General features: G+C 62.7%; 3 protein-coding genes across 4 annotated transcripts in view; 1 reads left to right on the top strand and 2 right to left on the bottom strand.

The window, feature by feature from the left end:
- Nucleotides 1–1,565: 1,565 nt before the first annotated feature.
- CBX5 (chromobox 5) lies at nt 1,566–10,544 on the bottom strand. Of its 2 annotated transcripts, none has more exons than XM_056515172.1 (5): nt 10,412–10,544; nt 8,095–8,246; nt 4,908–5,106; nt 2,350–2,447; nt 1,566–1,753 (listed from the first exon to the last, which is right to left on the bottom strand). In XM_056515172.1, exons 2-5 carry the CDS (start codon nt 8,229–8,231, stop codon nt 1,603–1,605), a joined length of 585 nt encoding a protein of 194 aa, XP_056371147.1. In that variant the 5' UTR covers nt 8,232–8,246; nt 10,412–10,544; the 3' UTR covers nt 1,566–1,602. The 2 variants fall into 2 exon arrangements, with proteins under 2 accessions (XP_056371147.1, XP_056371145.1); XM_056515170.1 differs by lacking the exon at nt 10,412–10,544 and adding an exon at nt 10,213–10,337.
- The window catches only part of PPP1R1A (protein phosphatase 1 regulatory inhibitor subunit 1A), a 48,019-nt gene continuing 28,561 nt past the window's right edge, over nt 8,234–27,691 (bottom strand). Inside the window, exon 7 of the mRNA XM_056515174.1 lies at nt 8,234–8,244. The gene's annotated coding sequence lies outside the window, so the exon portion shown is untranslated. The remainder of the gene's footprint in view (nt 8,245–27,691) is intronic.
- On the top strand, nt 10,876–26,445 carry HNRNPA1 (heterogeneous nuclear ribonucleoprotein A1). Its single transcript, XM_056515168.1, has 10 exons — nt 10,876–10,984; nt 12,874–12,990; nt 14,320–14,466; nt 15,744–15,954; nt 18,531–18,623; nt 18,753–18,845; nt 20,596–20,766; nt 22,475–22,597; nt 23,750–23,812; nt 26,336–26,445. The coding sequence occupies exons 1-9, from the start codon at nt 10,970–10,972 to the stop codon at nt 23,803–23,805; spliced, it is 1,026 nt and encodes a 341-aa protein (XP_056371143.1). The 5' UTR covers nt 10,876–10,969; the 3' UTR covers nt 23,806–23,812; nt 26,336–26,445.

Below are 27,691 nucleotides of genomic sequence, written 5' to 3'. Positions count from 1 at the left end.
ACTGGGCCATACTGGGGGGACACTGGGCCATACTGGGGGGACACTGGGGGGACACTGGGCCATACTGGGGGCACTGGGCCATACTGGGGGCACTGGGCCATACTGGGAGGACACTGGGGGGACACTGGGCCATACTGGGGACACTGGGCCATACTGGGGACACTGGGCCATACTGGGCCATACTGGGGGGCACTGGGCCATACTGGGAGCACTGGGCCACACTGGGGACACTGGGGGCACTGGGCCATACTGGGGGGGACACTGGGCCATACTGGGGGCACTGGGGGGGCACTGGGCCATACTGGGGACACTGGGCCATACTGGGGGCACTGGGGGGACACTGGGCCATACTGGGGGGACACTGGGCCATACTGGGGGCCATACTGGGCCATACTGGTCCCGAGCTCCTGAAAATTCTTCTTTATTGGAATCAAACCCGGGGGTGGGGACAGACGGGGGGAGGGGCCAGAGGGGACACGGGGACACTGGGGGGGCCCCGGCTAAAAACACCAACTGTAAAAAACACCAAAATGGGGAACCCCCAAATCTACCGGGGGGAGGGGACAGGCTGGGGACACCCCGAAATGGGACACCCCGAAATGGGACACCCCGAAATGGGACAGCCCAAATCGGGACACCCCAAAATGGGACACCCCAAAATGGGACACCCCAAATTGGGACACCCCAAAATGGGACAGCCCAAAATGGGACACCCCAAATCGGGGACACCCCAGAATTGGGACACCCCAAGATTGGGACACCCCAAAATGGGACACCCCAAAATGGGACACCCCGAAATGGGACACCCCGAAATGGGACACCCCAAATGGGGACACACCAAAATGGGACAGCCCGAAATGGGACACACCAAAATGGAGTCACCCCAAATTGGGACACCCCGAAATGGGACACCCCGAAATGGGACACACCAAATGGGACAGCCCAAAATGGAGTCACCCCAAATTGGGACACCCCATAATGGGACAGCCCAAAATGGGACAGCCCAAATTGGGACACCCCAAATTGGGACACCCCAAACTGGGACACCCCAAATTGGGATCACCCCAAATTGGGACACCCCATAATGGGGACAGCCCGGAACGGGGACATCCCAAATTGGGACACTCCAAATTGGGACACCCCAAAATGGGACACCCCGAAATGGGACACCCCAAATCGGGACACCCCGAAATGGGACACCCCAAAGTGGGACACCCCAAATCGGGACACCCTGAAATGGGGACAGCCCAAATTGGGGACAGCCCAAAATGGGGTCACCCCAAATTGGGACACCCCATAATGGGGACAGCGCAGAATGGGGACACCCCAAATCAGGACACCCCAAAACAGGGACACCCCAAATCAGGACAGCCCAAAATGGGACACCCCAAAACAGAGTCACCCCAAAACAGAGTCACCCCAAAACAGGGACACCCCAAACTGGGGACAGCCCAGGCCTGTCCCTGGGGACACTGGGAGGGACAGAGGGACAGGTGCCCGGCTGGGGGCTATGTACAGGATTTTGGGGTGTTTCTGGGGTGCTCTGGGGTGTTTTTGGGGTGCTCTGGGGTGTTTTTGGGGTGCTCTGGGGTGTTCTGGGGCTCAGCTGCGCGGCGGGTCCCGCTCCTTGCCCTCGCCCTCCTCGGGGTACGCGTGCCACGTCAGCCGCTCCTCGTAGAACGCGATGACGATCTGGGGACACTTGAGGTTGGCCTCCTTGGCCAGCACCAGGTCAGCCTCGTCCGTGTCCTTCCTGGGGGACATGGGGACAGGCTGGGGACACGGGGACACAAACTGGGGACAAACTGGGGACAAACTGGGGACACTGGGGACAAACTGGGGACAAACTGGGGACAAGGACACGAACTGGGGGACAAGGACACAAACTGGGGACACTGGGGACAGGCTGGGGACATGGGGACAGGCTGGGGACAAGGACACGAACTGGGGACAAGGCCAGGAACTGGGAGCACTGGGGACAGGCTGGGGACACAAACTGGGGACAAGGACAGGAACTGGGAGCACTGGGGACAGGCTGGGGACAAGAACACAAACTGGGGACAAGGACACAAACTGGGGACATAGGAACAAACTGGGGACACAAACTGGGGACAGGGCCAGGAACTGGGAGCACTGGGGACAGGCTGGGGACACGAACTGGGGACAGGCTGGGGACACAAACTGGGAGCACTGGGGACAGGCTGGGGACACGAACTGGGAGCACTGGGGACAGGCTGGGGACACGAACTGGGGACAGGCTGGGGACACGAACTGGGAGCACTGGGGACAGGCTGGGGACACGAACTGGGGACAGGCTGGGGACACGAACTGGGAGCACTGGTCCCTCACCACTTCATGAGGAACATGAGGTCCCCGCAGGAGTCGGTGGCCCCGATGATCTTCTCGGGCTCCAGCCCCCGCTCGAAGCCACGGGCGATGTCATTGCTCTGGTTGGGGAGAGAAGGGACAGTGGGGAAAGGGCTGTTCTGATTGTTCTGATTGTTCTGGTTGTTCTGGGGAAAGGGATTGTTCTGATTGTTCTGATTGTTCTGATTGTTCTGGGGAAAAGGGTTGTTCTGATTGTTCTGATTGTTCTGGTTGTTCTGGGGAAAGGGATTGTTCTGATTGTTCTGGGGAGAAAGGGGTTGTTCTGATTGTTCTGGGGGAAAGGGGCTGTTCTGATTGTTCTGGTTGTTCTGATTGTTCTGATTGTTCTGAGAAAAGGGGTTGATCTGATTGTTCTGATTGTTCTGGGGAAAAGGGATTGTTCTGATTTGTTCTGATTGTTCTGGGGAAAGGGGTTGTTCTGATTGTTCTGGGGACAAGGGGTTGTTTGGGAAAGGTTGTTCTGATTGTTCTGGGGAAAAGGGATTGTTCTGATTGTTCTGGGGAAAAGGGGCTGTTCTGATTGTTCTGGTGAAAGGGTTGTTCTGATTGTTCTGGGAAAAGGGAGTTGTTCTGATTGTTCTGATTGTTCTGGGGAAAGGGGTTGTTCTGATTGTTCTGATTGTTCTGGGGAAAAGGGGTTGTTCTGATTGTTCTGGGGAAAGGGGTTGTTCTGATTGTTCTGATTGTTCTGGGAAAAGGGGTTGTTCTGATTGTTCTGGGGAAAAGGGGCTGTTCTGATTGTTCTGGTGAAAGGGATTGTTCTGATTGTTCTGATTTTTCTGGGGAAAAGGGGTTGTTCTGATTGTTCTGGGGAAAGGGATTCTGTGGGGAAAGGGATTGTTTGGAAAGGGATTGTTTGGAAAGGGATTGTTTGGAAAGGGATTGTTTGGAATGGGATTGTTTGGGAAAAGGGGTTGTTTGGGGAAAGGGGTTCTGTGGGGAGGAGGGGACAGGGAGGGGCTGCAGCTCTGCCTGTCCCCCTGTGGTGGCACTGGGGGAGTGGCCCTTGGCCAGGCACTGTCCCCTTCCCTGGTGGCCCTTCCTGTCCCCACAGGGAGGATGTGGGGTGCCACTGTCCCCTCCCCCTGTCCCTCATGCCCATCCCTGGAGTCCCACCCTCTCCTGGTCTCCCTGTCCCCATCCCCATGTCCCTGACCCCATCCATGTCCCCATCCCTTGTCCCCATCCCAGTGTCCCCATCCCTTGTCCCCATCCCTGTCCCCTCTGTCTCATCTCCCTCCCTGTGTCCCTGTCCCCATCCCCACATCCCCATCCCAGTCTCTTTGTCCCCATCCCTGTGTCCCCATCCCCATGTCCCCTCTCTTTCACCTCCCTCCCCATGTCCCCATTCCCATCCCCCTGTCCCCATCCCTGTCCCCATCCCTGTGCCCCCACACCCCTGTCCCCATCCATGTCCCCATGCCCTTGTCCCCATCCCTGTCCCCATCTCCATGTCCCCATCCATGTCCCCATCCCCATGTCCCCATTTCCATGTCCCCTCTCTCACCTCTCTCTTTTTCCTGACCCTCCCATCCCCATCCCCATGTCCCCATCCCCATGTCCCTGTTTCCAGGTGTCCCCTCTCTCTCACCCCCTTCCCCACGTCCCTGTCCCCATGTCCCTGTCCGTCCCCATGTCCTCCTGTCCCCCTGTCCCTGTCCCCTCTCACCTCTCTCTTTTTCTTGGCCCTGCCACCCCCATGTCCCTCTGTCCCCATGTCCCCCTGTCCCTCCCCATGTCCCTGTCCCCTCTCTTTTTCTTGGCCCACCCATCCCCCTGTCCTCATCTCCATGTCCCCATCCCCATGTCCCCATCCCCCCACCTCCCTGTCCCCTGTCCCCTCTCTTTTTCTTGGCCCTGCCATCCCCCTGTCCCTCCCCCTGTCCCCATGTCCCTGTCCCCATGTCCCCTGTCCCCCTGTCCCTGTCCCTGTCCCCCCTCACCTCTCTCTTTTCCTAGGCCCTGCCATGTCCCTGTCCCCATGTCCCCCTGTCCCTGTCCCCTCTCACCTCTCTCTTTTGCTTGGCCCTGCCATCCCCCTGTCCCCATGTCCCTGTCCCCATGTCCCCATGTCCCTGTCCCCATGTCCCTGTCCCCATGTCTCCATCCCCCTGCCTCCTGTCCCTGTCCCCCCTCACCTCTCTCTTTTTCTTGGCCCTGCCATCCCCCTGTCCCCCTGTCCCCCTGTCCCCCTGTCCCTGTCCCCCCTCACCTCTCTCTTTTTCTTGGCCCTGCCATCCCCCTGTCCCCCTGTCCCCCTGTCCCCCTGTCCCCATGTCCCCATGTCCCTGTCCCCTCTCTCTCTCACCTCTCTCTTTTTCTTGGCCCTGCCATCCCCCTGTCCCCCTGTCAATGTCCCCATGTCCCTGTCCCTGTCCCCTCTCACCTCTCTCTTTTTCTTGGCCCTGCCATACCCCCTGTCCCCATGTCCCCCTGTCCCTGTCCCCGTCCCCCCTCACCTCTCTCTTTTTCTTGGCCCTGCCATCCCCATGTCCCCCTGTCCCCATGTCCCCCCTCACCTCTCTCTTTTTCTTGGCCCTGCCATCCTCGCTGCCGGGCAGTCCCTTGCGCTTGGCGCCCTCGGGGCGCTCGCGGGGCCGTGTCCCCTCGCCGTCCCTCACGTCCCTCATGTCCCTCATCCTGCGGTCCTTGCGCAGGAACTGCGAGATCAGCTCGGGGCAGTCCAGGTTCTTCTCGGGCTCCCACGTGTTGTGTTCCCTGGGGGACACGGTCAGGGCGCAGGGACACCGGGGGACAGGCAGGGACAGGCAGGGACAGGCAGGGGACAGCCAGGGACATCTGGGGGACATCTGGGGGACAGCCAGGGGACACCCGGGGACACCCTGGGGAGACACAGGGACACCCAGGGGACAGGCAGGGGACAGGCAGGGGACAGGCAGGGACATCTGGGGGACATCTGGGGGACATCTGGGGGACAGCCAGGGGAACACCCGGGGACACCCGGGGACACTGTGAGGCCACCCAGGGGACACACAGGGACACCTGGGGACACCCTGGGGACACACAGGGACACCCAGGGGACAGGCAGGGACACCCAGGGCTACCCTGGGACAGTCAGGGACAGCCAGGGACACTGTGAGGCCACCCAGGGGACACACAGGGACACCTGGGGACACCCAGGGGACAGGCAGGGGACAGGCAGGGGACAGGCAGGGGACAGGCAGGGAACAGGCAGGGACATCTGGGGGACAGCCAGGGGACACCCAGGGACACCTGGGGACACACAGGGACACCCAGGGGACAGGCAGGGACACCCAGGGGACACACAGGGACAGCCAGGGGACAGCCAGGGGACAGGCAGGGACACCCAGGGCTACCCTGGGACAGTCAGGGACAGCCAGGGGACAGCCAGGGACACTGTGGGGACACCCAGGGGCAGCCAGGGGACAGGGGACAGTCAGGGACGTGCAGGGACACCCGGGGACAAGCAGGGGACAGCTAGAGACACCCGGGGACAGTCAGGGACACCCAGGGGACAGTCAGGGACACCCAGGGGACAGCCAGGCGACAGCGGACACCCAGGGGACAGTAAGGGACACTGTGGGGACACCCAGGGACAGCCAGGGCTACCCTGGGACAGTCAGGGACAGCCAGGGGACAGCCAGGGGACAGCCAGGGGACAGCCAGGGACACTGTGGGGACACCCAGGGACAGCCAGGGCTACCCTGGGACACTGTGGGGACACCCAGGGACAGTCAGGGACAGCCAGGGGACACCCAGGGGACAGCCAGGGGACAGCCAGGGGACAGCCAGGGACACTGTGGGGATACTCAGGGGACAGTCAGGGGACAGCCAGGGACATTGTGGGGACACCCGGGGACACCCAGGGGACAGTCAGGGGACAGCCAGGGACACTGTGGGGACACCCAGGGACAGGGCTCACCCCGGGGCACGCAGGGACACTGTGGGGACACCCCTGACCCGTGCAGTCCCCACGTCCCCTGTCACAGAGCAGCGTCCCCATGTCCCCATCACACCCGGGGTCACCCCAGGGCCACTGTGGTGTCCCCATGTCCCTGTCCTGTGTCCCCTGTCACACAGCAGGGTCCCCCTCCTGCACCAGGGTCCCAGCAGTGTCCTATGTCCAGTGTCACCGTGCTGTCCCCACTGTCACCGTGCTGTCCGGTGTCACCGCGCTGTCCCCAGTGCCACCACCTGTCCCCTGTCACTGTGCTGTCCCTCATGTCACCGCGCCGTCCCCACTGACACTGTGTTGTCCCGTGTCACTGTGTTGTCCCGTGTCACCGCACTGTCCCCGGCGTCACCACGCTGTCCTGTGTCACTGCGCTGTCCTGTGTCACCTCACTGTCCCGTGTCACTGCGCTGTCCCCACTGTCACCGTGCTGTCCCCATGTCACTACGCCGTCCTGTGTCACCGCGCTGTCCCCGGTGTCACCATGCTGTCCCTGGTGTCCCCGCGCTGTCCCATGTCACCGTGCCATCCCTGGTGTCCCCGTGCCATCCCGTGTCCCCGCACTGCCCCGTGTCACCACACTGTCCCGTGTCACCACACTGTCCCATGTCACCGCTCTGTCCCGTGTCACCATGCTGTCCCCAGTGTCACCGCGCTGTCCCATGTCACCGCTCTGTCCCGTGTCACCATGCTGTCCCCAGTGTCACCGCGCTGTCCCGTGTCACCGCGCTGTCCCGTGTCACCATGATGTCCATGGTGTCCCCGCACTGTCCCCAGTGTCACCGCGCTGTCCCCAGCGTCACCGCGCTGTCCCGTGTCACCGTGCTGTCCCGTGTTACCGTGCTGTCCCCACTGTCACCGTTGTGTCCCCAGTGTCACCGCGCTGTCCCCAGTGTCCCTGTGCTGTCCCGTGTTACCGCACTGTCCCCACTGTCACCGTTGTGTCCCCAGTGTCACCGCGCTGTCCCCAGTGTCCCTGTGCTGTCCTGTGTTACCGCGCTGTCCCCGGTGTCACTGTGTTGTCCTGTGTCACCGCACTGTCCCCAGTGTCACCGTGCCGACCTGTGTCCCCGTGCTGTCCCCACTGTCCCCGCTGTCCCCACACTGTCCCGTGTCACCGCTCTGTCCCATGTCACCGTGCAGTCCTGTGTCCCTGCACTGTCCCGTGTCACCATGCTGTCCCCAGTGTCCCCGCACTGTCCCCAGTGTCACCGCTCTGTCCTGTGTCCCTGCACTGTCCTGTGTCACCATGCTGTCCCCAGTGTCACCGCACTGTCCCCAGTGTCACCGCTCGGTCCTGTGTCCCTGCACTGTCCCTGGTGTCCCCGGTGTCCCCGCGCCGTCCCGTGTCCCCGCGCCGTCCCCGGTGTCACCGTGCAGTCCTGTGTCCCTGCACTGTCCCGTGTCCCCGCACTGTCCCCAGTGTCCCCGCACTGTCCCCGGTGTCCCCGCGCTGTCCCTGGTGTCCTCGCGCTGTCCCCAGTGTCACTGTGCTGTCCCCGGTGTCCCCGCACTGTCCCCAGTGTCCCCGCGCTGTCCCCGGTGTCACCGTGCCGTCTTGTGTCCGCGCGCTGTCCCCGGTGTCCCCGCACTGTCCCCGGTGTCCCCGCACTGTCCCGTGACCCCGCACTGTCCCCGGTGTCACCGTGCAGTCCTGTGTCCCCGCACTGTCCCCAGTGTCACTGTGCTGTCCCCAGTGTCCCCGCGCCGTCCCGTGTCCCCGCACTGTCCCCGGTGTCCCCGGTGTCCCCGCGCCGTCCCGTGTCACTCACTCGGAGAAGCCCTTCCACTTGAGCAGGTACTCGGCCTGGCCCCTCACCACGCGCCGATCCAGAACCTTCTCCACCACATACTCCTCCTCCTCCCCCGAGGACGAGCTGTCGGCTGCCCGCCGGCTCCTCCTGCCCATAGCGCAGCCACCGCTCTGGGGACAGGGACAGGGACAGGGACAGGGACAGGGAATGTCACCATGGGACAGTGACAGTGACAGGGGACAGGGAATGTCACCACGGGACAGGGGATGTCACAGGGAATGTCACCATGGGACAGGGAATGTCACAGGGATGTGACAGGGAATGTCACCATGGGACAGGGGATGTCACAGGGAGTGTCACCATGGGACAGGGGATGTCACAGGGGATGTCACCATGGGACAGGGGATGTCACCATGGGACAGGGGATGTCACAGGGAATGTCACCATGGGATGTCACAGGGAATGTCACCATGGGACAGGCAATAGCTCAGGTGGGAATTTGGGGATATCTCAGGGTCCCCAAAAGGTGATTTGAGGTTCCTGGAGCTCCCGTAAAGGGGACATTGGGGTGACCTGGGGAGCCCCAAGAGGGATTTGGGGTCATTTCGGGACCCCAAGGAAGGATTTGGGATCATTTTTGGACCCCCAGGAGGGATTTGGGGTCAATTTGGGACCCCAAGGAAGGATTTGGGGTCATTCTGGGATTCCCACAGAGAGATTTTGGGTCATTTTGGGATCCCCAAGGAAGGTTTTGGGGTCAATTTGGGACCCCAGGAGAGATTTGGGGTAATTTTGGGACCCCCAGGAGGGATTTGGGGTAATTTTTGGATCCCCAAGGAAGGATTTGGGATCGATTTGGGACCCCTGGAGAAATTTGGGGTAATTTTGGGACCCCCAGGAAGGATTTGGGGTAATTTTTGGATCCCCAAGGAAGGATTTGGGGTAATTTTGAGACCCCCAAGGAGGGATTTGGGGTAATTTTGGGATTCCCAAGGAAGGATTTGGGGTCATTTTGGGACCCAAGGAGGAATTTGGGGTCATTTTGGGACCCCAAGGAAGGATTTGGGACCCCCAAAAGGAGATCCCAAGGCGGGGAGCAGAGGAGGGGCCGATTCCTAAAAAGCAGCGAGAATTCCAGCACAAAGAAACACAACTTGGGCTAAAAAACCCTAAAAAAACCTGAGGATTTAGGCAGAGCGAAATGTAACACGGGATAAATCCCCTAAAACTGAGACGGGATTTGAGAACAGCGAAACAGAATTCGGGCTAAACCCCTTAAAATCGAGGAGGATTAAAACCCCTAAGTTTAGGAAAACCCCAATTCGCGCTTTTTTCCCTGCCCTTAAGCCTGAATTTTAGCGGATTTCTTAATTTAAACCCCAGCCCTAAACCCCAGTGAGGAATCCCTCGCTGCAGGGGTGGAATTTCCTGGCGGATTCCCGGCGGGAAGGGAAGGGAAGGGAAGGGAAGGGAAGGGAAGGGAAGGGAAGGGAAGGGAAGGGAAGGGAAGGGAAGGGAAGGGAAGGGAAGGGAAGGGAAGGGAAGGGAAGCGCTGAGCTCCCCCGGGGGCCCGGCAATCCTGAGGGAACAAAGGGAACGCGCCGCGCTCGGGCCAAACCCGCCCTCCCGAGGGCTAAAAGCGGCACTTCTGAGGGAAAACCCGCGGCTGTGAGGCGGGGGAGCGGCGGTCTGAGGCGGAGCGCGGCGCTCGGAGAGCACAGGCCGCGGTTTTGGGGGAAAAAGCCGCAGTTTCGGGTTCAAAGCGGGGCCCGCTGCCCGGGCCTGGGGGCGGGGCCACAAGCGCGCCCCGAGCCGCCATTGGTCACAGCGGCAGCGCGCCCGCGCGCTGATTGGCTGAGCGCGCCGCCGCTCGCCGCGGCCCCGCCGCGCCGCTATTGGGCGGCAAAGCCGTCACTCAAAGCGCAGCCACGCCCGCGCTCCGCAGCCATTGGTCAGCGCGCCTGCCAATCACCGCGCCGCCACGCCTCCCGCCCGCCGCTGTTAAATACCGCGCCCGCCGCTCCCCACGTGGCCCCGCCTCCCTCCCGCCGCCATTGGCCGCCGCGCCCGCCCGTCAGAGCGGCGGGCCCGCCCCGCGCTGCCGCCCATTCATCCGCCGCCCGCCGACGGCGCTACCTGCGCGGAGAGCGGCTCCGGCGCGGGCCCGTTCGCCGCGGTTCGGCCGCCGCTCCGAGCTGCCGCCGCTCCGCGCTCCGCCCGCCAAAATCGCCCGCAGCGCGCAGGCGCCGCCGGCCGCGCTCCGCGCATGCGTCCGCCCGCCTTTCCCCCCTCCCGAAGCCCTCCGCCATTGGCGCATGCGCTGCTGCGGCCGCACCTTGGGGCCGGCGGGCGGGCGGCCCCTCCTCGCCGCCGCCGGGAGTCGACGCCGCCGCCGCCCCGCTCCGCGCCCGCCGCGCCGCGCTCGCCGAGCTGCGCTGGGCCCGCCGGCCGCCCGCACTGAGCGACGGCCGCTGCCGCCAATGGGGACCGTCCCCCCGCGCGCGTGGCCAATCAGCGCCGGGCGAGGGGCGGGCGCTGCGCAACAACAACCAATCAGCGGCGCGCCGGGGAGTCTCCGGGCCGGAGCGGGAAAAGCCGCGCGAGGCGTGGCAACAGCGGCTTTACCCAATCAGCGCGGCGCGGGGGCGGGAGCAGTGCGCAAACAACCAATCAGCGGCGGCGGCGCGGGAGGAGCGCGGCCAGCCAGCCAATGGGGAGGCGGCGCCGGGCGGCCGCAGCCAATGGGAGGCGGCGCGGGGGCCGCGCGGGCGGCGGGGGCGGCGGGTGAGGCGGCGGCGCTCGCGTCGCTCGGCCCCTTTCCGTGTCGGCCCTCGCAGAGGGAGCATCGCGCGCTGCCGCCACCGCCCGGCCCGCCCCGCCCCGCGCCGCCGCCATGGCCAAGGCCGAGGTGAGCGCCAGCGCCGCTTTCCCCCCCTCGGAGATTCCCCGCGCGTTTTTTTGTTGCGCGTGGTTTTTTTTTTTTGTTTTTTTTTTTTTTCAATCCGTCCCCCGCCCCCCCCCCCCCCGCCGCCGCCCCCCCCTCACGGCGCCGCCTGGCGGGCCGCGGGCTCGCACTGCGCCTGCGCGCTCCCCCCTCCCCCTCACGCGCGCAGGCGCCATTGTGGGGGGGGGTCCCACAGAGCGCCCCCTCCCCCACCCCCCTCAGGCGCATGCGCGACCCCCCCTCACCCCCGCCCCCCCCCCCGAGGCCACGTGCGCGTCCTTTGTGTCACCCGGGATGGGGGGGGGGGACACACATGGGGGGGGGTGTTCGAAATATCCCAAATCATGGCCGGGGGGTGGGAATTTTGGGGCTGGGGGAGGTCAAAAATTGGGGTATGGGGGCTTGGGGGGGGTTAAAAATCAGAGCTGGGGGGTTTGGGAGTCCAGATTTGGGGTTAGGGGGTCCAGAAATTGGGGCTGGGGAATGGTGGTCACTAAAATTTGGGGATGGGGGGAGGGATTTGGGGACATGGGGGTTGGGGGAATTTGGGTTGGGGGGCCCTGGGAATGGGGGCTGGGGGAACTGGGGATGCTCGAGCATCAGTTGAGCCCAAAAATTTGGGAGGGATGGAGCCCGTGGGGTGCTCTGGGTCCTTTTGGGGTCTGGGGGTTCCTAAAAGGGGATTTGGGGGTTCAGGGGCTCAGGTGAGGGGGGGGCTGGTTGGTGCTGGGGGTCCCCAGGGGCAATTTGGGGTTTTGGGGCATCCCTGGAGCTGGGAGGTTCCCAGGGGGGAAAATTGGGGTATCAGGAGCTGTGGGGGGAGGCCCGGGGTGAAATTTGGGATCCCAGTTGGGATTTTTTGTGTCCTGGGAGTGATTTTGGAATGTCAGGATCTCCCTTGAGGGAATTTTGGAGGGAATTTGAGATGTCAGGATCTGTGGGAATTCCAGGAGGGATTTTTGGGATTTGAAATCCCCTCCTTGTTGCCCTGGGAGGAATTTTGGAGGGAATTTGGGATGTCAGGAGCTGTGGGAATTCCAGGAGGGATTTTGGGGTGTCAGCCCCTCTCAGGGCTGTGTGAGGAGGTTTTTGGGGTGTCAGCCCCTTTCAGGGCTGTGTGAGGAGTTTTTTGGGGTCCCCAGCCCCTCTCAGAGCTGTGTGAGGAGGTTTTTGGGGTGTCAGCCCCTCTCAGGGCTGTGTGAGGAGGTTTTTGGGGTGTCAGCCCTTTTCAGGGCTGTGTGAGGAGTTTTTTGGGGTGTCAGCCCTTTTCAGGGCTGTGTGAGGAGTTTTTTGGGGTGTCAGCCCCTTTCAGGGCTGTGTGAGGAGATTTTTGGGGTGTCAGCCCCTCTCAGAGCTGTGTGAGGAGTTTTTTGGGGTGTCAGATCCCCTCAGGGCTGTATGAGGAGGTTTTTGGGGTCCCCAGCCCCCCCTGGGCTGTATGAGGAGTTTTTTGGGGTGTCAGCCCTTTTCAGGGCTGTGTGAGGAGTTTTTTGGGGTGTCAGCCCCTTTCAGGGCTGTATGAGAAGTTTTTTGGGGTGTCAGCCCCTTTCAGGGCTGTGTGAGGAGATTTTGGGGTGTCAGATCCCCTCAGGGCTGTGTGAGGAATTTTTTGGGGTGTCAGCCCCTCTCAGAGCTGTGTGAGGAGTTTTTTGGGGTCCCCAGCCCCTCTCCGAGCTGTGTGAGGAGTTTTTTGGGGTGTCAGCCCCTCTCAGGGCTGTGTGAGGAGGTTTTTGGGGTCCCCAGCCCCTCTCAGAGCTGTGTGAGGAGATTTTTGGGGTCCCCAGCCCCTCTCAGAGCTGTGTGAGGAGGTTTTTGGGGTCCCCAGCCCCCCCTGACCCCCCTCCCCTCCCCAGTCCCCCAAGGAGCCGGAGCAGCTCCGGAAACTCTTCATCGGCGGCCTGAGCTTCGAGACCACGGACGAGAGTCTGCGCAGCCACTTCGAGCAGTGGGGCACCCTGACCGACTGCGTGGTGAGGGGGCACCCCAAACTGCCCTGGGGGCACCCCAGAATGGGCTGGGAGCACCCCAGAATGGGCTGGGAGCACCCCAAAACGGGCTGGGAGCACCCCAGAATGGGCTGGGAGCACCCCAAAACGGGCTGGGAGCACCCCAGAATGGGCTGGGAGCACCCCAAAACGGGCTGGGAGCACCCCAGAATGGGCTGGGAGCACCCCAAAATGGGCTGGGAGCACCCCAGAATGGGCTGGGAGCACCCCAAACTGCCCTGGGAGCACCCCAAACTGCCCTGGGAGCACCCCAAACTGCCAAACACTGCCCTAGGACACCAAATACTGCCCTGGGAGCACCCAAACACTACCCTGGGAGCACCCCTGAACTGCCCTGGGAGCAACCCTGAACTGCCCTGGGAGCACCCCCAAACTGCCCTGGGAGCACCCCTGAACTGCCCTGGGAGCACCCCAAACTGCCCTGGGAGCACCCCAAACTGTCCTGGGAGCACCCCAAACACTGCCCTGGGAGCACCCCAAACTGCCCTGGGAGCACCCCAAACTGTCCTGGGAGCACCCCTGAACTGCCCTGGGAGCACCCCAAACTGTCCTGGGAGCACCCCTGAACTGCCCTGGGACACCAAACACTGTCCTGGGAGCACCCCAAACTGTCCTGGGAGCACCCAAACACTGCCCTGGGAGCGCCCCTGAACTGCCCTGGGAGCACCCCAAACTGCCCTGGGACACCTAAACCTGCCCGAGTCACCTAAACCTGCCCTGGGGCACCAAACACTGCCCTGGCATCCCCAAAACCTGCCCTTGTCCCCATGTCCCCAACCTGTCCCCCATGTCCCTGACATGTCCCCTCTCCAGGTGATGTGGGACCCCAACACCAAGCACTCGTGGGGTTTGGGGTTTGTCACATCCTCTCCCCATGTCCCTGCCCTGTCCCTGCCCTGTCCCTGTGTCCCTGTCCTGTCCCTGCCCTGTCCCCCATGTCCCTGACGTGTCCCCTCTCCAGGTGATGCGGGACCCCAACACCAAGCGCTCGCGGGGGTTTGGGTTTTGTCACATCCTGTCCCTGCCATGTCCCTCTGTCCCTGCCCTGTCCCTGTGTCCCTGCTCATGTCCCTGTGTCCCTGCCCCGTCCCTGATGTGTCCCCACGCTGTCCCCAGGTGATGCGGGACCCCAACACCAAGCACTCGCGGGGTTCGGGTTTTGTTGCATCCTCTCCCCATGTCCCTGCCCCTGTCCCTGCCAATGTCCCTGCCCCTGTCCCTGCCAATGTCCCTGTCCTGTCCCTGCCCTGTCCCTGCCCTGTCCCCCACGTCCCTGACGTGTCCCCTCCCCAGGTGATGCGGGACCCCAACACCAAGCGCTCGCGGGGGTTCGGGTTCGTCACCTACTCCTCGGTGGAGGAGGTCGACGCCGCCATGAACGCGCGGCCACACAAGGTGGATGGCAGAGTGGTGGAGCCTAAACGGGCCGTGTCCCGAGAGGTGAGGGGACACTGGGGACACTGGGGACATGGGGGGGACACAGCAGAGTGGTGGAGCCTAAACGGGCCATGTCCCGAGAGGTGAGGGGACACTGGGGACATTGGGGACACTGGGGACATGGGGGGAGTGGTGTAACCCAAATGGGCTGTGTCCCGAGAGGTGAGGGGACACTGGGACATGGGGGGGACACTGGGGGTGTTGCCGGGGACAGGGACTCCAGGAGCAGGGTGACAGAAAGATAACAGGACCCTGTGACACACAGGCGGCAGAGTGAGGGCACACAGACACGGGCTGGGGACATGCAGGTGAGGGGACACAGCTCAGGGTGGGACTCTGGGGTGGCACAAACGCAGGTTCAGCCGGGATTTGGGGACACTTATGGGACAGGTGGCCTGGCCTGGGATGGGCTGGGGACAAGGGGAGTCACACCCTGCTGGGGACACTGGGGACAGTGGCTGTGGCCATGTTTCCCTGTGGGTGCTGGCACTGGGGACAGTGGCCGTGCCCGTGTTTCCCTGTGGGTGGTAGCTCTGGGGACAGGGACAGTGGCAGCAGCCATGGCCATGTTTCCCTGTGATTGGTGGCACTGGGTACTGTGGTGGCTCTGGGGACCATGGTGACTCTGGGGACAGTGGTGGCTGCGTGTCCCTGTGGTTGGTGGCACTGGGGCCATGGCACCCTGTGTCCCCGTGGTTGGTGGCTCCGTGGCCATAGTGCCCCGTGCCCGCTGCCAGCCCTGTGTCCCTGTGGTTGGTGTCACTGGGGACAGTGGCTCTGGGGCCATGGTGCCCCGTGTCCCCGTGGTTGGTGTCCCTGTGGTTGGTGTCCCCATGGTTGGTGTCACCGTGGCCATGCCGCCCCCTGTCCCCGTGGTTGTTGTCACCGTGGCCACGCCGCCCGTGTCCCCGTGGTTGGTGGCTCCGTGGCCATGGCACCTCTGTCCCCATGGTTGTTGTCACTGTGGCCATGCCGCCCTATGTCTCCGTGGTTGGTGTCACCGTGGCCGTGGTGCCCCCTGTCCCCGTGGTTGGTGTCACTGTGGTTGGTGTCCCTGTGGTTGGTGTCCCCGTGGTTGGTGTCCCCGTGGCTGCCGCCCTGTCCCCGTGGTTGGTGTCACCGTGGTTGGTGTCCCCGTGGTTGGTGTCCCCGTGGTTGTTGTCACCGTGGCCGTGCCGCCCTGTGGTTGGTGTCACCGTGTTTGGTGTCCCCGTGGTTGGTGTCCCCGTGATTGGTGTCCCCGTGTTTGGTGTCACCGCAGCCCCGCCCTGTCCCCGCAGGACTCGCAGCGGCCCGGCGCGCACCTGACGGTGAAGAAGATCTTCGTGGGCGGCATCAAGGAGGACACGGAGGAGCAGCACCTGCGCGAGTACTTCGGGCAGTACGGCAAGATCGAGGTCATCGAGATCATGACCGACCGCGGCAGCGGCAAGAAGCGCGGCTTCGCCTTCGTCACCTTCGACGACCACGACTCGGTCGACAAAATCGTCAGTGAGTCCCGGGGACACTGGGGGACGGCTGGGGACACAGGGGACAGCTGGGGGACACAGGGGACAGCTGGGGACACAGGGGACAGCTGGGGGACACAGGGGGACAGCTGGGGAACACGGGGGAACAGGCTGGGGACACAGAGGAGGACAGCTTGGGGACACAGGGGGACAGGCTGGGGACACAGAGGAGGACAGCTTGGGTACACAGGGGGACAGGCTGGGGACACGGGGGGGACAGGCTGGGGACACAGGGGACAGCTGGGGGACACAGGGGGACAGCTGGGGACAGGGGGAAACAGGCTGGGGACACAGGGGACAGCTGGGGGACACGGGGGACAGCTGGGGGACAGGGGGGAACAGGCTTGGGACACAGGGGACAGCTGGGGACACAGGGGACAGCTGGGGGACACAGGGGACAGCTGGGGACGGGGGAACAGGCTGGGGACACAGGGGACAGCTGGGGGACACAGGGGGGACAGCTGGGGACAGGGGGGAACAGGCTGGGGACACAGGGGACAGCTGGGGACACAGGGGACAGCTGGGGGACACAGGGGACAGCTGGGGGACACAGGGGGACAGCTGGGGACAGGGGGAAACAGGCTGGGGGACACAGGGGACAGCTGGGGACAGGGGGGAACAGGCTGGGGACACAGGGGACAGCTGGGGGACACGGGGACAGCTGAGGACACGGGGGAACAGGCTGGGGACACAGGGGACAGCTGGGGACAGGGGGGGAACAGGCTGGGGACACAGGGGACAGCTGGGGACAGGGGGGGAACAGGCTGGGGACACAGGGGACAGCTGGGGACACGGGGGGACAGCTGGGGGACATGGGGACAGCTGAGGACACAGGGGACAGCTGGGGACAGGGGGGAACAGGCTGGGGACACGGGACAGCTGGGGACAGGGGGGAACAGCTGGGGGACACAGGGGGGACAGCTGGGGACACAGGGGACAGCTGGGGGACAGGGGGGAGCAGGCTGGGGACAGGGGGGGAACAGCTGGGGACAGGAAGGGGACACGGGGGGACAGCTGGGGACGGGGGAGCAGGCTGGAGACACAGGGGAACAGCTGGGGACACAGCGGGGGACAGGGTGGGGACAGCTTGGGGACACAGAGGGGGACAGCTGGGGGCAGGGAGGACAACTGGGGGACACGGGGGAGCAGGGAGGGGACACAGGGGGGGACAGCATGGGGACACAGGGCAACAGGGAGGGGACAGCCTGGGGACAGCCTGGAGATACGGGGGTGACAGCCTGGCTGGGGATGGCCTGGGGACAGGGTGGGGTGAGTGTTAACCCAGCTGGGGACAGCCTGGGGACAGCCTGGGGACATGGGCAGTGGCAGCCAGGGTGGGGACAGCCTGGGGACACAGGAGGGTGACAGCCAGGGTGGGGACAGTGACAGTTCAGCTGGGGACAGCCTGGGGGTCACAGCCAGGTGGGGACAGCCCAGGGACGCAGAAGGGAGGGTGACAATAAGGTAGGGACAGCTTGGGGACAGGGTGGGGGGATTGACAGACTGGCTGGGACAGTGACAGCCTGGGGACAGTGTGGGGTGAGTGACAACCCAGCTGAGGCAGTGACAGACTGGCTGGGACAGTGACAGCCTGGGGACAGTGTGGGGTGAGTGACAACCCAGCTGAGGCAGTGACAGTCTGGCTGGGAGAATGACAGCTGTGCTGGGGACAGTGTGGGGCTGGCCTGGGGAGGTGACAGCCAGCTGGGGACACCTTGGGGATGGTGTGCAGTGGGCGAGGACCCGGCTGTGCCAGTCCCTCCCACCCGTGCCAGTCCCTCCCACCCGTGCCAGTCCCACCCCACTTGTGCCAGTCCCACCGTGGCTGTCCCAGTCCCCCCCACTTGTGCCAGTCCCACCAACCCGTGCCAGTCCCACCCCATGCCAGTCCCACCACACCTGTGCCAGTGCCACCCCACCCGTGCCAGTCCCTCCCACCCGTGCCAGTCCCACCCAACCTGTGCCAGTCCCCCCCTCTTGTGCCAGTCCCACCCCAGCCGTTCCAGTCCCACCGTGGCTGTCCCAGTCCCCCCACCCGTGCCAGTCCCTCCCACCTGTCCCAGTCCCTCCCACCTGTCCCAGTCCCCCCCACTTGTGCCAGTCCTTCCCACCTGTGCCAGTCCCACCCAACCTGTGCCAGTCCCCCCACCCGTGCCAGTCCCTCCCCGTGCCAGTCCCACCCCACCCATTCCAGTCCCACTGTGGCTGTCCCATTCCCTCCCACCCGTGCCAGTCCCTCCCCACCTGTCCCATTCCCTCCCACCTGTCCCAGTCCCTCCCACCTGTCCCAGTCCCTCCCACCTGTCCCAGTCCCTCCCACCTGTCCCAGTCCCCACCCCCCCGTGCCAGTCCCACCCGACCTGTCCCAGTCCCCAAACCCGTGCCAGTCCCACCCACCCGTTCCAGTCCCACTGTGGCTGTCCCAGTCCCCCCACCCGTGCCAGTCCTCCCCACCTGTCCCAGTCCCCCCACCTGTGCCAGTTCCCCCCACCTGTCCCAGTCCCCCCCCCCGTGCCCGTCCCCCCCGTGCCCGTCCCTGACCGCGCCGTGTCCCCGCAGTCCAGAAGTACCACACGGTGAACGGGCACAACTGCGAGGTGCGCAAGGCCCTGTCCAAGCAGGAGATGGCCAGCGCCTCGGCCGGCCAGCGAGGTGAGCGCCCGCCCTGCCCGTGCCACCCGTGCCACCCGCGCCACCCGTGCCACCCGCGCTGTGCCTAAAGCCTGCGCCCTTCCTCCTCCTCCTCCTCCTCCTCCTCCTCCTCCCCCTGCCCCCTGCTAGGCCGCAGTGGCTCCGGGAACTTCGGCGGCGGCGGCGGCCGCGGCGGCTTCGGCGGCGGCGACAACTTCAACCGCGGCGGCAACTTCGGCGGGCGTGGTGAGTGACTGTGCCGGCCAGGGGACAGGGACACACAGGCACACACCTGTAAAGGGACAGGGACACACAGGCACACACCTGTAAAGGGACAGGGACACAGCCAGACCTGCATAGGGACAGGGACACACAGGCACACACCTGTAAAGGGACAGGGACACAGCCAGACCTGCAGAGGGACAGGGACACACAGGCACACACCTGTAAAGGGACAGGGACACACAGGCACACACCTGTAAAGGGACAGGGACACACAGGCACACACCTGTAAAGGGACAGGGACACACAGGCACACACCTGTAAAGGGACAGGGGACACACAGGCACACCTCTAAAGGGACAGGGGACACGGGTGCACTGCAGAGGGACAGGGACACAGCCACAGCTGCAGAGGGACAGGGACACAGCCAGACCTGCATAGGGACAGGGACATACAGGCACACCTGCAGAGGGACGGGGACACAGCCACACCTGCAGAGGGACAGGGACACAGCCAGACCTGCATAGGGACAGGGACACAGCCAGACCTGCATAGGGACAGGGACGCAGGCACACCTGCAGAGGGACAGGGACACACAGGCACACACCTGTAAAGGGACAGGGACACAGCCAGACCTGCAGAGGGACAGGGACACAGGCACACCTGCAGAGGGACAGGGACACACAGCCACACCCCTAAAGGGACAGGGGACACACAGGCACACACTTTTAAAGGGACAGGGACACAGCCACACCTGCAGAGGGACAGGGACACACAGGCACACACCTGTAAAGGGACAGGGACACAGCCAGACCTGCAGAGGGACAGGGACACAGGCACACCTGCAGAGGGACAGGGACACACAGCCACACCCCTAAAGGGACAGGGGACACACAGGCACACACTTTTAAAGGGACAGGGACACAGCCACACCTGCAGAGGGACAGGGACACACAGGCACACACCTGTAAAGGGACAGGGACACAGCCAGACCTGCAGAGGGACAGGGACACACAGGCACACACCTGTAAAGGGACAGGGACATGGGTACACCTGTAAAGGGACAGGGACACAGCCACACCTGCAGAGGGACAGGGACACAGCCACACCTGCAGAGGGACAGGGACACCTCAGTGGCACTGCCACCTCTCTGTCCGTGTCCCCGCGGGGCCCCAGCGCGGTTTGTTCCTTCCAGGTGGGTTTGGTGCTGATGGTAAGGCCAGGCCAGGCATGAGCCACCCCACCAAAAACAACACCAGAAACACCAAAACAAGCCCCAAAACCAGCACCGAAACCAACACCAACTCCAAAACCAAAACCAACATCAAAACCCCAACACCAAAACCAACCCCAAAACCAACACCAATCCCAAAACCAACCCCAAAACCAACACCAATCCCAAAACCAACCCCAAAACCAACACCAAAACCAACCCCAAAACCAACACCAATCACAAAACCAACCCCAAAACCAACCTAAAACCAGCACCAAAACCAAGATCTATACCAACCCCAAAACCAGCACCAAAACCAACACCAACCCTAAAACCAGCACCAAAACCAACCCCAACCCCAAAACCAAAACCTATACCAACCCTAAAACCAAGACCTACACCAACACCAACCCCAAAACCAACACCAACCCCAACACCAACCCCAAAACCAAGACCTATACCAACACCAAAACTCCCACCAACCCCAACCCCAACCCCAGCACGACCCCCCCACGCCGCGTTTCGGCCCCGTGGCTCAGCGCTGTCGGCCGTGCCCAGGTTACGGCGGCGGCGGCGGTCCCGGTTACTCCGGCGGCAGCCGCGGCTACGGCGGCAGCGGCTCCTACGACGGCTACAACAACGGCGGCGGCTTCGGCGGCAGCGGCGGGCGGCGGCCGGCACGGGGCCCGGCGCTGGCCGTGCGCAACGGGCTGGGCGAGGCGGGCACAGGTGGGCACACGGGGGTACTGGGGGGCTTGGGGAACGGTCCTGGGGGGTTTGGGGTCTCAGGGGAACTGTCCTGGGGGGCTTGGGGAACGGTCCTGGGGGGTTTGGGGAACTGACCTGGGGGGTTTGGGGAACTGTCCTGGGGAGTTTGGGGAACTGTCCTGGGGGGTTTGGGGAACGGTCCTGGGGGTTTGGGGAACGGTCCTGGGGGGTTTGGGGAACGGTCCTGGGGGGTTTGGGGAACGGTCCTGGGGGGTTTGGGGTCTCAGGGGAACGGTCCTGGGGGGTTTGGGGAACTGTCCTGGGGGTCCTGGGGGGTTTGGGGAACTGGCCTGGGGGGTTTGGGGTCTCAGGGGAACGGTCCTGGGGGTCCTGGGGGGTTTGGGGAACTGGCCTGGGGGGTTTGGGGTCTCAGGGGAACGGTCCTGGGGGTCCTGGGGGGTTTGGGGAACTGGCCTGGGGGGTTTGGGGAACTGACCTGGGGGGTTTGGGGAACGGTCCTGGGGGGTTTGGGGAACTGTCGTGGGGGTCCTGGGGGTTTGGGGAACTGTCCTGGGGGGTTTGGGGAACTGTCGTGGGGGTCCTGGGGGTTTGGGGAACTGTCCTGGGGGGTTTGGGGAACTGTCCTGGGGGGTTTGGGGGGTTTGGGGAATGGTCCTGGGGTTTGGGGAACTGTCCTGGGGGTCCTGGGGGGTTTGGGGAACTGGCCTGGGGGGTTTGGGGAACTGACCTGGGGGGTTTGGGGAACGGTCCTGGGGGGTTTGGGGTCTCAGGGGAACTGTCCTGGGGGTCCTGGGGGGTTTGGGAAACTGACCTGGGGGGTTTGGGGTCTCAGGGGAACTGACCTGGGGGGTTTGGGGAACGGTCCTGGGGGGTTTGGGGAACTGACCTGGGGTCTCAGGGGAACTGACCTGGGGGTTTGGGGAACTGTCCTGGGGGGTTTGGGGTCTCAGGGGAACTGTCCTGCGGGTCCTGTGGGGTTTGGGGAACTGACCTGGGGGGTTTGGGGAACTGTCCTGGGGTCTCAGGGGAACTGACCTGGGGGTTTGGGGAACTGTCCTGGGGGGTTTGGGGTCTCAGGGGAACTGTCTCAGGGTCCTGGGGGGTTTGGGGAACTGTCCTGGGGGGTTTGGGGAACTGTCCTGGGGGTCCTGGGGGGTTTGGGGAACGGTCCTGGGGGGTTTGGGGAACTGACCTGGGGTTTGGGGTCTCAGGGGAACTGTCCTGGGTCTCAGGGGAACTGACCTGGGGGTTTGGGGAACGGTCCTGGGGTTTGGGGGTCTCAGGGAACTGTTCTGGGGTCTCAGGGGAACTGTCCTGGGGGTTTGGGGGTCTCGGGGGAGCCATCCCAAAATCAGGGTCGTTTGGGGTCTCAGAGGAGCCATCCTGGGGAATTTGGGGTCTCAGGGAAATCCTCACAGGCAATTTGGGGTCTCAGGGGAACCACCCTGGAGCTCAGGGGGCCTTTGGGATCCCAGTTCCCCCATCCCAGATCTCCCAAATCCCCATCCCAATTCCCCCATCACGGGGCACCTCTGGGTGCTCCCTGTCCCCCCAGCTCTGGGGGTGTCCCCACTGACCCCACTGTCCCCTCCTGTCCCCTCCTGACCCCACTGTCCCCTCCTGTCCCCTCCTGACCCCACTGTCCCCTCCTGACCCCACTGTCCCCTCCTGACCCCACTGACCCCTCCTGACCCCGTGTCCCCCCCAGGCAGCAATTTCGGGGGCGGGGGCAACTACAATGATTTTGGCAGCTACAACAACCAGGCCTCGAGCTTCGGGCCCATGAAGGGCGGCAGCTTCGGGGGGCGCAGCTCGGGGCCCTACGGCGGCGGTGAGTCCCCAAAAAACACCCCAAAAACACCCCAAAATATCCCTAAATGTACTGGGGCAGCTTCGGGGGGCGCAGCTCGGGGCCCTACGGCGGCGGTGAGTCCCAAAATCACCCCCCAAAAACCACCTGGGGAACCCCAAAATATCCCTAAATATCCCTAAGTGTACTGGGGGGCACAGCTCGGGGCCCTATGGTGGCGGTGAGTCCCCAGAAACACCCCAGAAACACCCCAGAAACACCCCAGAAACACCCCAAAAAATCACCTGGGGAACCCCAGAATATCCCTAAATATCCCTAAGTGTACCGGGGGGTTCAGCTCGGGGCCCTACGGTGGCGGTGAGTCCCCAGAAACACCCCAAAAACACCCCAGAAACACCCCAAAAACCACCTGGGGAACCCCAGAATATCCCTCAATGTACTGGGGGGCACAGCTCAGAGCCCTGTGGTGGTGAGTCCCCTAAAATCACCCCAAAAAATCGCTTGGGGAACCCCAAAATGTCCCTAAATGTTCTGGGGGGAGTGCAGCTGTGGCCCTACAGCGGCAGTGAGTCCCCAAAAACACCCCAAAAATCACCTGGGGAACCCCGAAATATCCCTCAATGTACTGGGGCAGATTCGGGGGGCGCAGCTCGGGGCCCTACGGCGGTGGTGAGTCCCAAAAACACCCCAAAATCACCCCAAAATATCCCTAAATGTACTGGGGGGCACAGCTCAGAGCCCTATGGTGATAAGTCCCCAAAAATCATCTGGGGAACCCCAAAATATCCCTAAATATACTGGGGGGCACAGCTTGGGGCCCTACCTTGGTGGTGAGTCCCCAAAAACACCCCAAAAACACCCCAAAATATCTCTAAATGTTCTGGGGGGCACAGCTCAGAGCTCTGTGGTGGTGAGTCCCCAAAAACACCCCAGAAACACCCCAAAAACACCCCAAAAATCACCTGAGGGACCCTAAATAACCTGGGGAACCCAAAAATCACCTTGGGAGGGGCTTTAAATGTATTTTGAGGAGCTTAAAATATTCTGGGGAGACCCCAAAGTGAACTTGGGCGATCCCAAATTCTCCTGGGTCACTAGGGGGTGCTGAGGGGGTCCCCAAATGTGTCTCCCCCCCAAATTTTGGGGTCCCTGAATCCCCCCCTGGATTTGCAGGAGGCTACGGCAGCTCCAGCGGCGGCGGCAGCTACGGAGGAGGGAGGAGGTTTTAACGGCCAGGTGAGGGGGGAAAATGGGGGGAAAAACAGGGAAAAAGGGTGGGGAAAACATAGGGAAGGGGTGGGAAAAATATGGGGGAAATTGGGGAAAAAATGGGGAAAAAAAGAGGAAATTAGGGGAAGGGGATTGAGGGAAAAATGAGGTAATGGTGGGGGGGGAAGTGAAGGGAAAGAAATTGGGGGAAAATTGGGGAAAAAATGGGGGAAAAAAGAGGAAAATACAGGAAGGGGATTGAGGGAAAAATGAGGGAATGGTGGGGGGAGAGAAGGGGAAAAAAATGGGGAAAATTGGGGAAAAAAGAGGAAAATAGGGGAAGGGGATTGAGGGGGAAATGAGGGAATGGTGGGGGGGGAGAGAAGAGAAAGGATTTGGGGAAAAAATGGGGAAAATTGGGGAAAAAATGGGGAAAAAAAAGAGGAAAATAGGGGAAGAGGATTGAGGGGGAAATGAGGGAATGGTGGGGGGGAGAGAAGAGAAAGAAATTGGGGAAAAAATAGGGAAAAAAAGAGGAAAATAGGGGTAGGGGATTGAGGGAAAAATGAGGGAATGGTGGGGGAGAGAAGAGAAAGGATTTGGGGAAAAAATGGGGAAAATTGGGGAAAAAATGGGGGAAAAAAGAGGAAAATAGGGGGAGGGGATTGAGGGAAAAATGAGGCAATGGTGGGGGGGGAAGTGAAGGGAAAGAAATTGGGAAGAAGGGGAAATATGAGAAAAAAAAAAGTTGGGAAAAGATGAAATGGGAAAAAGGGATGAAGAAAAAGGGTTGGGGAGAAAAAGGGAAAAGATGAGGGGAAAAGATTGGGGGGAAAGAGGAGAGGCTGGAAAGGGGAGGAAAGGTTAAAAGTGAGAGAAACTGAGAGAGAAAAGGGTGAAAAATGGGGAAAAGGGAGAAATCAGGGGAAAGGGTGGGAAGGGGTGGAGCTGGGAATTCCAGTGGGATTGGGGCTGGGATCAGAGCAGGGATCGGGATCAGGGCAGGGATTGGGATCAGGATTGGGATTGGGATCAGGATTGGGATTGGGATCAGGATTGGGGCTGGGATCAGGGCAGGGATTGGGATCAGGACTGGGATTGGGATCAAGGCAGGGATTGGGATCAGAATCAAGGCAAGGATTGGGATCAGGGCAGGGATTGGGATCAGAGCAGGGATCAGGATCAGAGCAGGGATTGGGATCAGCACTGGGGCCGGGATCAGGATTGGGGCTGGGATCAGGGCAGGGATTGGGATCAGGATTGGGATTGGGATCAGAGCAGGGATCAGGATCAAGGCAGGGATTGGAATCAGCACTGGGGCCGGGATCAGGACTGGGGCTGGGATCAGAGCAGGGATTGGGATCAGAATCAAGGCAGGGATTGGGATCAGGGCAGGGATTGGGATCAGGATCAGAGCAGGGATTGGGATCAGAGCAGGGATTGAGATCAGGGCAGGGATCAGGATCAGAGCAGGGATTGGGATCAGCACTGGGGCTGGGATCAGGATTGGGGCTGGGATCAGGGCAGGGATTGGGATCAGGACTGGGGCTGGGATCAAGGCTGGAATCAGAAGAGGGATTAAGGCTGGGATCAGGACCAGGACTGGGATTGGGATCAGGATCAAGGCAGGGATTGGGATCAGGACTGGGGCTGGAATCAGGGCAGGGATTGGGGCAGGATTGGAGCTGGGATCAGGACCAGGACTGGGATTGGGATCAGGGCAGGGATTGGGATCAGGATCAAGGCAGGGATTAGGATCAGGACTGGGGCTGGGATCAGGGCAGGGATTGGGATCAGGATCAAGGCAGGGATTGGAATCAGCACTGGGGCTGGGATCAGGACTGGGGCTGGGATCAGAGCAGGGATTGGGATCAGGATCAAGGCAGGGATTGGGATCAGAGCAGGGATTGGGGCAGGATCGGAGCTGGGATCAGGACCAGGACTGGGACTGGGATCAGGGCTGGGATCAGATCAGAGCTGTGCCCTTCTTGGAGCTCCCAGCACCAGAGCTGCTCCCAACCCTAATCCTGATCCTGATCCTGCTTCTGATCCTGCTCCAGTCCCAATCCTGATCCTGCCCCAATCCCATTCCTCATCCCATTCCTGTTCCCATTCCTGTCCCTGTCCTGATCCCATTCCTCATCCCATTCCTGTTCCCATTCCTGTCCCTGCCCTGATCCCATTCCTGATCCCATTCCTGATCCCATTCCTGACCCTGCCTTGATCCCATTCCTGACCCTGCCCTGATCCCATTCCTGACTCTGCCCTGATCCCATTCCTGTCCCTGCCCTGATCCCATTCCTGATCCCATTACTGTCCCTGCCCTGATCCCATTCCTGATCCCATTCCTGATCCCATTCCTGATCCCATTCCTGTCCCTGCCCTGATCCCATTCCTGATCCCATTCCTGTTCCCATTCCTGATCCCATTCCTGACCCTGCCCTGATCCCATTCCTGATCCCATTCCTGACCCTGCCCTGATCCCATTCCTGATCCCATTCCTGATCCCATTCCTGTTCCCATTCCTGACCCTGCCCCTCTGTCCCACAGGAGCCGGAGCTGGCTGGGAGCCGGGGCAGCCCCTGGAGCCAGCGCCGGGCCAGGGCAGAGCCGCGGGACCCCTGGGATCCCTGGGACCCCCCAGGACCCCCTGGGACCCCCCCGGGATCCCTGGAACCCCCCAGGATCCCCTGGGACCCCCCCAGGACCCCCGGGGGGATCCCTGGGACCCCCCAGGACCCCCCAGGTCCCCGGGGCGCTGCCGGTCGCCGTGTCCAGGTCCCCCCGTAGTTCCCCAGCCGAACCCCCCCGTGTCCTGTACCCTCCCCCTCCCCTCAATAAATGTCTCTTGGGTTTTTTTTTTAAATTATTTTTTATTATGACCACGATGAATTTTAGAGGCGAGGGGGGGCGCCGCTCTCTTCCTGATTGGTCGCCTCAGCTGTCAATCACAGCCTGGCTCTGCCCTCCCCCCTGAGCCCCGCCTCTCTCTTGTCACCCTGGGTGTCCCCAAGGTGTCCCCAGGGTGTCCCCAAGGTGTCCCCGGGGTGTCCCACCCCCCCCATCACTAATCCCCCCCTTCCCTTTTGTAGGAGCCGCCGGCCCCGGGAGAGGAGCCCGCGGAGGTGAGCGGGGGGACCCTGGGGACACTCTGGGGACACGGGGACAGCCCAGGGCTGGGTCACACCCGCCCCCCCAGCCCCCAGCGCCCGCGGGACCCCCCGGTGCCCTCAATAAAAGGGTATTTTTGTACCTGTGTCCCTGCCTGTGTGGGGACAGGGAGGGGGGGGGACACCCGGGGGACACTGTATGATGGGGACAGGGACACCCAGGGGACAGGGACACCCAGAGGACACTGTATGATGGGGACAGGGACACCAGGGGACAGGGACATTGTGGGGATGGGGACAGGGACACCAGGGGACGGGGACATTGTGGGGATGGGGACAGGGACACCAGGGGACAGGGACACCCAGGGGATGGGGACAGGGACACCCAGGGGACAGGGACATTGTGGGGATGGGGACAGGGACACCAGGGGACAGGGACACCCAGGGGACACTGTATGATGGGGACAGGGACACCAGGGGACAGGGACATTGTGGGATGGGGACAGGGACACCCGGGGGACACTGTATGATGGGGACAGGGACACCAGGGGACAGGGACACCCGGGGACACTGTATGGTGGGGACAGGGACACCAGGGGACAGGGACATTGTGGGGATGGGGACAGGGACACCAGGGGACAGGGACACCCAGGGGACACTGTATGATGGGGACAGGGACATTGTGGGGATGGGGACAGGGACACCAGGGGACAGGGACACCCAGGGGACACTGTATGATGGGGACAGGGACATTGTGGGGATGGGGACAGGGACATCCAGGAGACACTGTTGGGAT

The sequence above is a fragment of the Oenanthe melanoleuca genome, linkage group LGE22, assembly GCF_029582105.1.
Source record: "Oenanthe melanoleuca isolate GR-GAL-2019-014 linkage group LGE22, OMel1.0, whole genome shotgun sequence".
Taxonomy (NCBI): Eukaryota; Metazoa; Chordata; class Aves; order Passeriformes; family Muscicapidae; genus Oenanthe; species Oenanthe melanoleuca.
This window is presented reverse-complemented; position numbering and strand designations above follow the sequence as displayed.